Raw genomic sequence first — 14365 nt, 5'->3', positions numbered from 1 at the left:
CCGATTTCTTTGATCCTAAAAATTTTATCAACGAGACAAGCCCAAAGGCAGGATAGGAAAATGTAAAGCAAGAAGAAAAATAACAAAGGGCATGTTTGGTTAGAAGTAAAGGATTTCATAAAGAAATGATTTCCCCCAAAAGCCTTCGCCTTCCCATTATTTTTGTAGAAAATTGTTTCAGCCATTTGGTTCAATAAATACGAATAGGAGAACCTTCTCCTCTAAAGTATTTATCCTGTTTGGAAGGAACACTTGTAGTGGCTGCTTACAAGCTATTGAATTATATTTTAGTTAAAAACAATGACCCTACATGTACATTAATCAATGATTTACCTATGTATAAAATAATGAGTTGTATGTTAGTGGGGTCTTCATGAAAGGCCGACTCGCCGAAAAGACATCCCCACATCTATGCTAAACAATATCTACTCTGGCCTAAGAGATAAGCTTCGTTAGCCAAAAACTATTGAGACCCATATGTAAAGTAATTATACATATACTAGCGGGGCATAGAGGGTCTAATTCACATGTGAACTTATTACTAATCTATTAGTTAGGCTAAGATGGACAGCTCAATGGCCAAAAACCATATATTAATGAGAAACTAACATATTAGTGGTGCCTACATAAAGAGCATAATGGTAAAAAATGAACCCCACATGCATGGAGAGCCAGCAACAAAAAACCAATGGAGAGCACATATAGGCGACGCCTAATGGTAAAAAAAGATAATAAACCGCAGCCGTAAATTAATATATCAGTGATCTAATAGTTTCGCAGAGATAGAGGGCCCAATAGCAAAAAACTAACGACACGCGTACTGATTACAAAAAACCATTGGACCTTACTTTTGTGAATGATGCCCAACATTTCTTTGCAGAAACTTGCATACGAGGTTCCAAAATATAAAATTGTTGTGATAACCCCACTACAATAGCAATCTGCAATTTCAATGGCAAAGCAAAAGGAAAAAGGAAAACACAAGCAAACACACGAAGACACAAAGATTTACGTGGTTCGGCGTAAAGCCTACATCCATGGCAGAGTCGATCAGAAAATCCACTATAAGAATTGAAGATTACAAGAGAAAATAAGTACCTCTCACCAAAAAAAACCAAGAAACCCTATTACACCCTCTTCCCCCTTTGACCTTTCAACCCTCTTCTAAGACAAGAATACAAAATAGGCCCTGTTAGACCTAAAATCGGTAACAGGTACAGCAGTGATGTAAGAGCTGAGCTGGATGACTAGGGGAGCTGGGTCCTGAAGGACCGGAGTGAACGAGGAGTGAGGTGGTCGAGAAAGAGTCCTGCTATGAGGGCTGAGTCCTGCACAAGGCAAGCGAGGTCAGAAGACCAGACCGGGTTTTACTCCGGACAGGCTCTTCGACACTCAAGTCAGTATGAGCAGGAGTGAAGGGGAGATGTCTAAGAGTTTAGGGAGAGAAGGAATTTTCGCATTACCCATTGGTCTGAGCTTTGATCCTCTATTTATAGGAAAATCTGGTGAGGTGTCCAGGACAGGTGGCGGCCTGTGAGAGGCTGCAGCTCACCTACTCTGGGACAGGTGGCGGCCTGTGAGAGGCTGGTGTTTTCACACCCCATCAGGCCCTAAAACCCTTTATACGTAGGAAGTTAAAACAGGCTAACTTGAATCGGCCCGATATAACTTAAAATGGGCAAAGCCCACCATTACCCAATAAACAGGCTGCTTCTGGGTCACGCACAATATTCTTAACCCAACTGGGTTAAATTCAAGATACCCAACTGAACAAAAACTCAAAAGACAAAAAATTGGTACTCTTGCTTTAAGATATGGGTCTATTGGACATTGAATATTCTCCCTTGATATGCGTATATGTTATTTCCTTGTATAAGTTTATTATGGTATATGTTATTTCCGTGTATAAGTTTATTATGGCCAAACCACTGCCCTTAATATTAATACTTGGCAAAGACCTAATTAGGGCTATGCCATTATTTTCTTCTCAAATCGATACTACTTAAATGTAAACCATCACATTTTCATTCTGTAACTATAAGTTTAAAAAGAAACATTCGAGGGCCTCTCTCTCTCTCTCACCTAATTAAAGTACTAGAGAGGATAATGATTTATCGAAAAACTGTATGATAGTGGCAGACATGCTCCGATGGTGGTACCATGGAAGTACCACCCTTGATATTTGATCCAGCAGGTGGCGTGTCCGCCCACTCAACATATTAAATCTCATGATTATCTCTTGAATATATAGTGTAAACTGTGTAATAGATATATAAAACATGTATTTCTTGAACAAGTTTGAAAACATCTACTTACTAGTGAATGTTGCATTAATTACCAAAAGCATATATAGGACATTTGGGGAGGAGACGGAGAGAACTATGATCAATTCGAAGCATGAGTAGTACTAATTCGAGCACTGCAAGGAAATTGCAAGAGATCAATTCGAAGCATGAGTAGTACTAATTCGAGCGCTGCAAGGAAATTGCAAGAGAATTTCTCAGGACCATAATCATCCAAATGGAGAATAAAATGTAATCAAGACCGTTGGTCCTTTTCTGCTTCAATGATCAGCAAATGCATATCGCTAGTTAAGTATAAAACTGAATATCATAACCTAGTTGGCCCTTTGTCCTGCAAAATCAGGAAACTGCTTTACAACATATACATCTTCACGTGATAACATGGACTATTGTCACCCCCTTAAAATGTTGGCACACATATTGGCTTGTGGTGGCACCTTGCACCCTTGCCAATGTACACTTGGAAAATCAAGGTGGGAAGAAAGCCATGGGACCAAGGCTTTGGCATGGCATAAGGCATAGGCGTGGGCTATGCTTAACTTGCACCGGACTGGTTGGGCACTGGACAAGTTAGGCACTGGACTGGTTGAGCACTGAACTCGTTGGGCACTGGACTCTTTGGGCACTAGACGAGTTAGGCACTGGACTGGTTGGGCACTGGATTCGTAGGCACTGAACTGGTTGAGCACTAGATCGGTGGGCACTGGATTCGTAGGCACTGGACTGGTTGAGCACTGGACTGGTTGGGCACTCATTGGTGGGCATAGGCAAAGTAAGGCACCAATGTGTGCATGACATTTGGCAACACATGGGTGTGTTTGCAAATGGAGGCAACAGTTACAATTCGAATGAAGGCAATGTTTGTGACTATTGCTTGTGGATATTGTGCTCACATCATGGGTGGTTGGTTATGCCACATGTTGGCTCTTTATTTGTTTGTACATAAGCACTTGGATTGTGCAAATTTGTATGTAATGGGCGTTTTATGTGCTAAATGCCCAAGTCTGTTGATGAGCAACAGATAGGCAACGGGAAGGAAGATAGGCTGTTGATAGGCAACAGATACGCTGTTGATAGGCAACAGATAGGCAATTTATTGTGAGTTTTCTTTGTAATGGCTTTTGCCTAAAGAGTTTGAGAAAGAGGATGGAAATGGAGTTGTCCGTGGAGTAGGCATTGTTTGGCCGAACCACGTTAAAAAAGTCTCTTGTGTTTTTGTTGTGTGTGTTCTTGTGTTGTTGTGTGATCTTTGTGTGTGCAAACTTGAGTGGCTAACTAGTGTAGTGCTAGGCCATCACAGACAGCCCATTTATCGAAGAAATTTTGATTTTGGTGAGTTGCCCCGTGACAACTATTTACATGAGAGGAAAGATAAATACAAGGGAGCCCTTGCATAATGAACGGCAAAAGGGCTCATGATTTGGACCCACGTCATCAACTCTAACTGATTTTTCTTTTTCAACCGATTTCAAAATGTAACTGAAAATGACGTGGATCCAATGAAGAGCCCTTTTGCCGCTCTTTATGCAAGGGCTCCCTTGTATCTATCATTGCTCTTTACATGAATAGTTAGAAGGAAAAAACTTGGCTGCTCAACATTGCGCAGGAACCCCTGGGCAACGAACTAAAATACACTAATAGCAAGTGGTGTGGCAATATTAATCCCATGCTCTAATATATCCACACCCCCTGTTTCCTCTTGATTTTAGTGCGTTGCGCTGGAGGAGGTTCCTAGTTAGAGTGCAACTTTGTGGATGGTATCGACTGGATCAATCCTACTGATCAGACTTTTGGTCCCACAATATGTAATCAGGACCATTGAACTTGTAGAATGACATTAGTTATTGGAACATATGTCATTCCACATGGTCTTATTCCCATGCCGAATGGACTTCCCATCAGTAAGATTAAGGGCTAAGATCTTCATATCAAAATCGAGTCAACCCAAAGGGCCAGACTTATGCTCGGCAGTCAGAACAACAAACAATAGAGCAATATCCATGTCCGCACAGCACATGTGGGGCCCAAAAAAAGTAGCTGTTAAGAAATATCCTAACAACAGCACTTCTTTTTAGCATTTTTATCGTTATATATGTAGTAGGTGGTAGTAAATTAAATAAATAGTAGACATAAGATGATCGATGAGAGGAAGTGTTGCTATTTCCTATGCGAAGTAGAGGGTCCTTAGGGACAAGAGGAAATAGCTAGGTGACGTTTTGGTCATTAATGCATGTGTAGAAAATGGGGAAAATGGTTTTGGGACCTGAGTAGAAGTCGCCCTTAAAAGCTAGCCATTAAGGGTAGGGTGCACATTCCCTTTTAAGCCCATCCACATCCATTCATTCTTCCCATTTGGGATCTTTGCTTTCACATGGAACCCCAATGAATGATGGCTCACGGCCCTTTACTAAATTAATGTGTAGAAATTGGGGAAATCCTCAAATTCCACACTTACAGCTCCTATATAGACCTCTATGCCCGTTAAAGTGTCTAACAATACCATTGATTGCACAATCCTTTTGCCTGTTGAGCGGGGATCATTAGCTCTTCTTGTTTCATTTGCCTATGATAGTAATTGAACAATTAAGCCCTGTTAGCTTTGGATTTTCCAAAACTGATTATTGGAGTTCAAATTAAAGTATAGTCGCTTACCCTAATTAAGTACACCATCAGTGGAAACTTTGCCTTCAATGCCTTCCTATTACTTCTTCTGTTCACTTTTTTTCTTACTTTTTGAGTACCAACCAATTCAATCGGGTTCAGTGATGCATCAATTCCTATGGTCATTCATTCAATATTATTTTTGGCTCTGACTAGTCTTTTTTAGGATACTTGACCGAAGTGTGACCAGTTAGCCCTATGACGAAGCGGCTGTTGTTCACCCGACACAACCATGTGGGGTGAATTGTGAAGAGTGGGGGGGGGGGGGGCGATGGAATACACTGTTGCGGGAGTTGAAACAGTGGATTCTCTTGCAACATTACAATACCTTATACAAGAGCAGCTCATTTATTGTGATTATCTTTCTTTTCCCAAATTATCACAAACCACCAAGAAGTTATTAACAAGTATCACTTGAGATCTATACATCAATATCACGTCGCATATCCTTTTACAAAGCATATTTAGAATAAATGACTAGGTGCCACTACATCAAGAATTTTGGAAATACTCCACTAGAAATAATACAGAAATCAATTATCCTTCTGAAACACAATCCTGAAAAGCTCCCACTAAAATAAAGGGGAACAGGGGTTGTGGAGTTTGAATTTCAGAGCTTTCTGCTTCGTTTTTGGTACGTTGGATTTGCTTTTTCTTCTCCCGGACCGGACCGGACCCGACAGAATCCGGACGGCGCGGCCTTGTCGGACTCTCCATTTTCAACAGTGTTACAGCTCACCTCTCGCTCTCTGAAATATGAACTCTGAATTATTCTGAAGAAGAGACAAAAGTTAGAGGGTGAGTTTTTTTTTTTTTTTTTTGAAGTTTTCCGATTGAGACGTACGAAAGACTGTTCTCACGTGCTTAGGACGTTTTTTGAAACGCACGGCTGGTGGGGACACAAAAGCTGACTTCATAGTAGCCACGTGCCAGAGAAGGAGCGTAGGGAGGACGGTAAGCGCATGCGATAAACAGTTGTGGCATGGATCTGCGTGCTAGTCAGTATGTTTGACTAATTGACCGCACAAAAGACCGAACTTTTTAACCCACCGGATTCCAGTGTCCAGATAATTTACGTAAAGAAATTTCTTTCTTTTTTGGGGGTAAAATGAGAGACTACCGTGCTTTGCTAATGAGACCAACTCACCTTGTCTTTTCTTTTACAATCCCTCTGCATGGTGGTCTCAGCATCACTCTAACGGGATGGTTCTAGGCCCTCGATGCATATATCAGGCATGATTAAGTCTAAATCAGGGTTCAACCAAATCTAAACCATTGTTTTTTACCTGCTTTATCTTACATATGTGGTCTTCGGAGTGGGACCAAGATCGTGTGGGTTCACTCTTACTATTCTGCAAGATCAACTGTCTTGATCTCTCACATACACAGCAGCCTATGTTTCTTTATGGGATTCAATAATTACTGTTTATCATTGACTGTAAAAGTGACTTTCTGCATGTTTGTCCTTTTTTATTTGTTGTTGATAACTTTATGAGAAATTGAGAAAATAACCGTACCAAGGTTTAATTTCTAACTATAAATGCGTACGATGGAGTGTGGAGTGCCATTCTCAATAAAAGTGGGTGCAGATATCATATGTTGTGTTTGGAAATTTATTTAAGAGAGGCTTCTAATTAACTGGCTAGTGTGTGAATTATTTATTTTAAGCATAACCCAGATAAATGTATGGTAATGCTATTTCGATGCATCAGAACTTCTAAGCCATTTAACTAGCTAACGCATGATGCTGAAACAATGTTTCACTTGTCAGGGTCGTAGGCCACATCCATGCAATTAGCTTTTTGGGTGCTTTGGGACAACATTTCTCCAAACTAGGGCGCAAATGGACCCAGACAGTCCGATGGAACATCCAAATTAAATATGAACCTAAATGGACAGGATCTAAACACATTACTAGGATCCATGGGCACATATCATTTCTAGATCCCAATCTAGGTTCCTTAATTATTTCTAAGTAGATCCAGACAATTAATAAACACTTATGGGACAGTACTGAATCCAGTTTTATTATACTATTTTATGAAAATACCCTACATATTTTTTATAACTTTAAGTATTATTTTAGGGGTATCTTAGCAAGAATAAGCCATATGCATATATGTTTCAAACTGTTGCTATTTTAACTATGTGCATTGTAAGCAGAACCTACTAGGACATTGCTGTGGACGGTCCAACCTGAAATGGATCATGACCGGGATACAGAAGTAGGATCCAAAGAACACTCTTGTTAGGTACCTTACCAATACGCCAAAAGCTCCAGAGCTGATGGAACACGTTAGGCAAGGCCCTTTAAACTTGTCCCATACCAGGCTTGGTCACACCCAGTCCCATACCTAGGCAGGCCCCACTTAGGACCTTAACATACCACCACGCTTCTGAATCCACCGTCCTCGACGGCCCACTCTGTAACGGCTTTCACTCTGACCTTTTTTTCCAGGTAGCCCTCTCCACAAGTCGCCCCTTCTGCGACGACCCACTCTGTGGCAACTTCACTCTGGCAGCTTTCACTCTAGCTTTTTTTTTACTAGGTAGCCCTTTCCAGGTAGTCCTCTCCACAGGTCACCCCTTCCATGACTCGAACATGGGACGCGGTGACTACTCTGATACCAAATGTTAGGCACCTTACCGATACGCCAAAAGCTCCAGAGCTGATGGAACGTGTTAGGCAAGGCCCTTTAAACCTGTCCCATACCTAGGCGGGCCCCCACTTAGGACCGTAACAACTTCAAATCCGATCAGACCAATAAGGTATTTGAATTGAGCATGACTAAGTCATCAGTGGACCCGACCCGAAGTGGATCCACTGATACCCTTATCAACTATCATATACTACATTATCTTGATTTATTATCTTCAGTTTAGCATCCCTCCAGTATAAATGATTTATCTGTAGTAATATTTATATTCATCCTCCCTCAAGGAAATTTATTTCATCGATGCATTTAACCATCCATAATTATTGTATATTTTTTCTGTTTTTCAGTTCATTAATAAACTGATTGAAATCACTTTTTTTAAAAGTACTAACAAAACTGAAATCCTAAACAGGGGAGAAGAGGAGGATGATAGAAGTACCCTCTGGAAACGGGTAGGAGCCATCCCCATCAAGTGACCTCGCCTTTGACGAAAATTCTCTCTCTCTCTCTCTCTTTCTCCCTCTCTGAAATTACAACCTACCATCTAGTCAGCTACTACCGTACACCTGTAACCAAGTACTGGATAACTTTAACTATAAATACCCGTGTGATGCAACCTCAATGTAAAAATAGTATCCTAACTATTATCGCTCTAACACCACAGTGGACAGAGAAAGAGAGATGGATAGTAATCGTTTTGGTAGCAACATAAACATAGCAGCATTTAGGAGTAGTAATGGCACTGGTAGTGGAAGTGGTAGTAGTAGTAGTAAGAGAGAGGGACCACTTTTTACTAATCGTAGTTTGTCTCAAAAAACGTAGAGCATTGTTTGGTGTTCGAGTTGTTTTTGGCAAAGTCATCCTTTCTTTGGGGACAATATGTAGCTTATATGTTGAGACCGTGCTACCATAATGCCATTTACATCATTACACTCCAATTATGCATGGACGTTTAAAAGTGTGACATATGAGATAATGGCTCTCAGCTCCACTATCTGGTAAACTAAAATATCCATTTCTTTTCTAAAATAAGAATCACAACACTCAACCTTCCAAGGTCCCCATTAAAACGTTTTGTAATAAACAGTCACAGGCTACCAAGAAAATTTTCAAATAAAAAAAGCGCTGCCAATATCAAAATAAAGCGTTGCGATTCTCAGCTCCCATAAAATCAAAACCTAATAAATGTGTGTGTGCGTGTGAGAGAGAGAGAGGGGGGGGGGGACTTATTATATGTTTTCCTACGTGTGGTTGGCACATGGGAGAGCTCGCGGCGGTTGGGAGTTGCTACAGGCTATCGCAAGTTTGCTTCACGCAAGCGACTTTAGGGTGGCTGTTGGCGTGGCTTTAAAGACTAGATGAAAAAGGAGGCGAAAGACCCACCACCAAGACCCAAACAAATCTCTCTCTCTCTCTCTCTCTCTCTCTCTCTCTCTCTCTCTCCACGAGCCCACAAATAAAATCAGAAGAAGAAGAAGAAAGAAGAAGCCTAGGCATGAGCACGATGTCATAAAGAGAAAAGAGATTGAGAGAAGGACAAAAGAAGATGAGCAGTGGAGGTGGAGGTGGAGGTAGTGGGCCATGTGGGGCGTGCAAGTTCTTGAGACGGAAGTGCGTTTTAGGGTGCATCTTCGCGCCCTACTTTGACTCGGAGCAAGGATCAGTGCACTTCGCAGCGGTTCACAAGGTGTTCGGAGCCAGTAACGTCACCAAGCTCCTCCTCGGCATTCCAGACCACAAACGACTCGATGCGGTCGTCACCATCTGTTTCGAAGCCCACGCGCGTCTTCTTGATCCCGTCTATGGTTGCGTTTCCCATATCTTCTCTCTCCAACAGCAGGTAAACCCTGAACTCCCCAACTCTCTAACGTGCGCCATGGCAACTGCACGCACCCTCTTGCAAAAATAAAATTGTACAGGCTTGTTATCCTTTTGGTCACGTCCAGAACAGGCATAGGGTTTATTGTATGGGCAGTGATAAATCGGCCCCCATCTCTATCTCTCTCTCTCTCTCTCTCTCTCTCTCTCTCTCTCTCTCTCTCTCAGCACTACCCTATATGGGGGTCGATTTAAGATATATGGGGTCGATTTATCACTCCTCTATTGTATGTATACTACTACATGGTCAAACTCAAGGGTTTATTCTGGATAAAGTCATCCAAGCTGCCGGATAGAAGAAGGTTGGCTTCATTTTTTTTTATTTATTTTTTTTTATTTTCAGTTTTTAGAGATGAGAAAATGAAATGAATGGTGTTTGCTAACATGCGCGCGCTTAGGAGGATGATCAGTAACCTGCACGTCCGTGTCAAACTCAACAGAGATTATCTGTTTTTATTTCTATTTATCTGCTCAGTTATTTTTAATTTCCGTCAAAATTTACTGGAATAGAAATTAAAACCTAATTCATTAATTTACTCTCTTAACTTATTATATATCGTGCCATGGAAATAAGGTCTCCTTGTTATACAAATACACAATGTTTCCTTCTCTTCTCCTTTATTTTTTTAGATAATAATACTTTTATCTGATTTCCAGTAAAAAAACTCCAAATCTTAATTTGCTTTCCTTTCTTTACTTCGTCTTTTCACAGCCTTGAATTTTTTTCCCCTTATTATTATTTTTTCTTCTGTTCAACATTGTGTATTTTAGGGCAAGTGAAGGGACAAGCCTGTCATGATTTGGACCCATTCCTTATTTTTTAACCATTGGCTACCATGTTAAAATTCTTAGTTTGAGATGATTTTCAACTTATCTCCCTGACTTCCCTACTCGAGATGAATGGTCTGAATCAGTTTGATGTCATCTGGTGGCCCATTCATAATGCTTCTCACTACAACATTAATTCTTCTCCCTATACCATTGCCTTTGGAAGTAACTGATAAGGTTTGTTTTGTTTCTTGTAATCGCAGGTGGTAAACTTACAGGCAGAGTTAGCGTATGTTCAAACACACCTCTCAAGCTTGGAGCTTCCTACTCAAACACCCTTCCTAGAGAACCCTCCAACCTCTTCTAGCTTGGTGCACATGCCAAATCTCTCACCAGTTTTCAACCATCAACAGCGGCAACAACTGCCGGAGATGACAAACTGCCAAAATCAATCCGATCGAATTCCAGGCGACAACGAGCTTCAAGCATTAGCTCAACAATCTCTCTCTAAATACTTTAATGGAGTAAAGTCTCAACCTTCAGATTCTGGTTAAAGCTTCTTTCAGTTATAGCTTATCTCAGCCCATGTCTTTATGACTCTCCCTATTTCTAATCCAATTGATTAGAAGTTAAAAACATGACTGAAATTTTCAAAAAGTTGTTGAAAGTGACCTGTCTCACGTGTTTAACAAATTGAAATTTGTGGAATTATCAAAACATCTTCATTTTCACTTTGAAAATTAACGGCGGCATTACAATAAAAAAATTTTGATGAACTAAAATTGGAAGTGGAAAAAACAAATGTTTATTCTTATTCTAAAAAATTCATATAGACCAGTCAACTATTTGACATTTTCACTTCTAACCCTATAGTTTCGAAATCACCAACGACGCCCCCTGAGGTTTCGTTGGGTTTTTTTTTAATATGACAGAGTGGATAGAGAGCAGGAAATGAATATAATGCCCTCATCTCCCCCAACTAAATATTAGGGTTTTCATACTTGAAAACTGAAAATTAGGGTTTGATTCAAACCCTAGTTTATATATCAGCACAAACCCTCGATGTAGTCATGTAGGGGTTTTATTTGTCTTCATTCACATCATTATCATGCTTTGCACATAAACCCTAATACTTTGGGGCTTTTTTTTTTCCTTTATCAGTGTTTTTTATCTTGAAATGTGGGGTTTGATGTAGCCATGGAGTAGGGTTTCGTTGTCTGTGGTGGGGGATGTCTTGAAGAAGAGCTACTTGATGCCATTGAGGAAGAGGAACTGTCAACTAGGAAGAAAAAAGCTTGGAAGAAAATGGTGTAACCCTAATCCCCTTGCAAATGGCTTAAAACCAATGTGGAGGATATTTTTGTCCTCAAAATATTAACCCGTGTTAGTTTGAGTCATTCTGTTTCGGTTAAAGTGACGGACCGTCAACGGAGGGGGTCATCTTAAATGTGTCAAAAAGTTCCGGGGGTGTCGTTGGTGACTTCGAAACTATATATAGGGTTAGGAGTGAAAATGTCAGATAGTTGAGGGGGTCTATCTGTATTTTTCCCTTTAATTTACTTGCCATAGATGATTTGAATATTGATTTTTTTTCAAATAGGTGTGAGTGAGAGATTGTATTTAATTGAGAGGGCCTTGAAAGAAGAGTTACACAAATGAGTGGAACCGTTTAAGCAAAACTAACTTCTATTAATGCACTGTGGCTTTTGCTGATCATATTTGTATAACTCGAATATTACACTCTCGGTGTATGCCAGAAGCCATATTTGCCAACTACTATCACTTTTTTTTATCAATTATGAAGGATGAAGTACTATTAATTACATGATGAGGTGGAGTATGTAATTATATACTTTTCTTCTTGTAAAGATCATGCCCAGACTCTGATACCACTTGTTGGAGACCCAGCTTGAACTCACCCTTAAAAGCTAGCCGTTAAGGGGATGGTGCCCAAGTTCTTATTAGCCCTCCACATCATTTGCTCTTTCCTGATGCAGGGTTTTTTCTTTCGCGTGGAACCCCAACAATCTCCCCCCTCTGTGGGAGCAACATGAGATCTGAGAGATCTTCCCCGATGGATTTTCTACGTCCTTGAAGGTAGACTGGAGTTACCATGCCCCAACTCTGATACCACTTGTTGGAGACCATGGTAGAACTCACCCTTAAAAGCTAACTGTGAAGGGGAAGGCGTGCTAGTATTTATGAGCCCTCCGCTTCTTTTCCGATGTGGGATCATTGCTTTGACGTGCAACTCCAAAACAAATTATACGACTATAAGAGACTTATTGTGTGGTACATAGTCGAAAATGCGTTAGCTAGATGAACCCATCCATTCGATGAATGAAATTATTGACCATCCCTCATGAGATGGTTAAGATCGTTTAATTGGCATGATTTCAGGCCGTAACTCCTCCAATATGTGGCAAATGGTCTGGAAATGACGAGATAGTCCACCAATTTTCAAACTTTGGGCAGATCTATGGAATTTGCATTCAATAATGCCCTCCTTTCAATAATCATTCCTAAAAAGAAAAAACATATCCTGCGTAATCACAAATTTATTCAACAATTATATGTTTAGTTAGCGATTTCAAAAGTCACTAGCGCTGACGTTAGTCTGGTTGATTCCATGTGCTTTAGCCAAACATCATATTAAATGTGGCATTAGGATTGGATGATCAAGATCAGGTGGGCCTTTGCCATTGGCAGAAGATTCGAATGGCCGAGAAATCCTAACTTCCCATGTAATCGCCTTCAAATATGGCTTTTGATCCCATTTTACCTACCAAGGAATGACTTCCAAACCTCTTGGCAATGATGATTTCTCAATCTTGGGATGATTTTGATCCTTTGCCAAACTAAGAACACTCTAGGGTAGTCTTCTAATCTCTCCATGTTGCTTTATGTGTATTCCAATGGAGAGAAATAACAATCTTATGTGTGAGAGCAAGGACCAATCCAGTATTTTATAATAACTGAAAGGAAAACCCTAGAGTACATTACGGACTCTTGTTCCTGAACTAAGGCTACTAACATTATCGGGCTTACACTTGCGGGCCCACACATATCCTTAACCCATTCCCATAACCTTCTAACTAGGGCCGGCAATTAAACCCACAAAAATGGGGATCTGCCTGCCCCGGCCCGTAATCTCCATAAAAATTGAACTTTCCGCTATTAAATTTGGGTTTGCCGCTTTTAATTTGAGTAGCCGCACTTACCATAGAATAAATTTCATTTCGTATTCCTAAATTTTCCTAATATATTTCTCCAATGCATATATATATATATATATATATATATATATATATATATATATATATAGTAGAATGTTTTCAATAATAAAATCCATTAAACACGTTTCCAAAATGTATAGAAATCATTTGAAATCCCCTTCTCGGTATTAATGGATAATTATGAATATCAAATGATTTGTTTCCACAATGCAAATCACTTTTCCCTGTAGTGTGCAGGGCGGGGACGGGGATTAAAATTTTCCCTGCGGGCACCATCTCTGAAGCGGGGGCGGGGGCAGGGCAGGACAGGGAATTTTCCTTGAGGTGAGGACTGGGATGGGGAATGCAACATCCGCCTCCGCCCCGTTTCCACCCCTGCTTCTAACTTGAACACACGTGGCTAGGATGTTCCTAGCTCAAAGCCTTACTGATCACTAACCATCTATAAGCTGATCTAAATTATTTTATACCATAATCAAACATTCTCTACAAAAATTGTCAATAGGGGATATCAAAATACAAAAATTGCTAACGGGGGACACACTTTTGAAAAATTGTTAGAGATGGACAAAATGGAGGTTATCAAGTCTCTAAAATGGGGTTATCAACTCTCTAAATGAGGTTATCAAACTCTCAAAAGGGGGTTATCATCCCTCTTCAACAATTTTTCAAATTTGTGTCCCCAGTTGGCAATTCCAGCTTCTTTGTGTCCCCCATCGGCAATTTACCCCTTTTACAAAAGCCAAAACATATGCTATGCACGTCTGAATCAACATCTATGCAGCCGTTGATAAACCAAATGAATAAAACCACTATAGGGAAGAGTGCCTTTATTGAAGCAAATGGGTGTAGTTTGGATGTG

At 40.3% G+C, this 14365-nt stretch overlaps 1 protein-coding gene across 1 annotated transcript; it reads left to right on the top strand.

The window, feature by feature from the left end:
• Positions 1 to 9076: 9076 nt before the first annotated feature.
• On the top strand, positions 9077 to 10901 carry LOC143877413 (LOB domain-containing protein 19-like). The gene is made up of 2 exons (XM_077379453.1): positions 9077 to 9461; positions 10531 to 10901. Exons 1-2 carry the CDS (start codon positions 9168 to 9170, stop codon positions 10819 to 10821), a joined length of 585 nt encoding a protein of 194 aa, XP_077235568.1. The 5' UTR covers positions 9077 to 9167; the 3' UTR covers positions 10822 to 10901.
• The last annotated feature ends 3464 nt before the right edge of the window (positions 10902 to 14365 follow it).

This window comes from Tasmannia lanceolata, unplaced genomic scaffold (assembly GCF_043159265.1).
Source record: "Tasmannia lanceolata isolate RefF3 unplaced genomic scaffold, GAP_Taslan_0.1 ptg000005l, whole genome shotgun sequence".
NCBI classification, from domain to species: Eukaryota; Viridiplantae; Streptophyta; class Magnoliopsida; order Canellales; family Winteraceae; genus Tasmannia; species Tasmannia lanceolata.
This window is presented reverse-complemented; position numbering and strand designations above follow the sequence as displayed.

What these genes read in the sequence shown, in the direction of transcription:
- LOC143877413 (XM_077379453.1), top strand. Translation starts at nt 9,168, where the DNA reads ATGAGCAGTGGAGGTGGAGGTGGAGGTAGTGGGCCATGTGGGGCGTGC. An exon ending in TCTTCTCTCTCCAACAGCAG is followed by an intron (nt 9,462 to 10,530) that starts GTAAACCCTGAA and finishes TTGTAATCGCAG; the next exon opens with GTGGTAAACTTACAGGCAGA.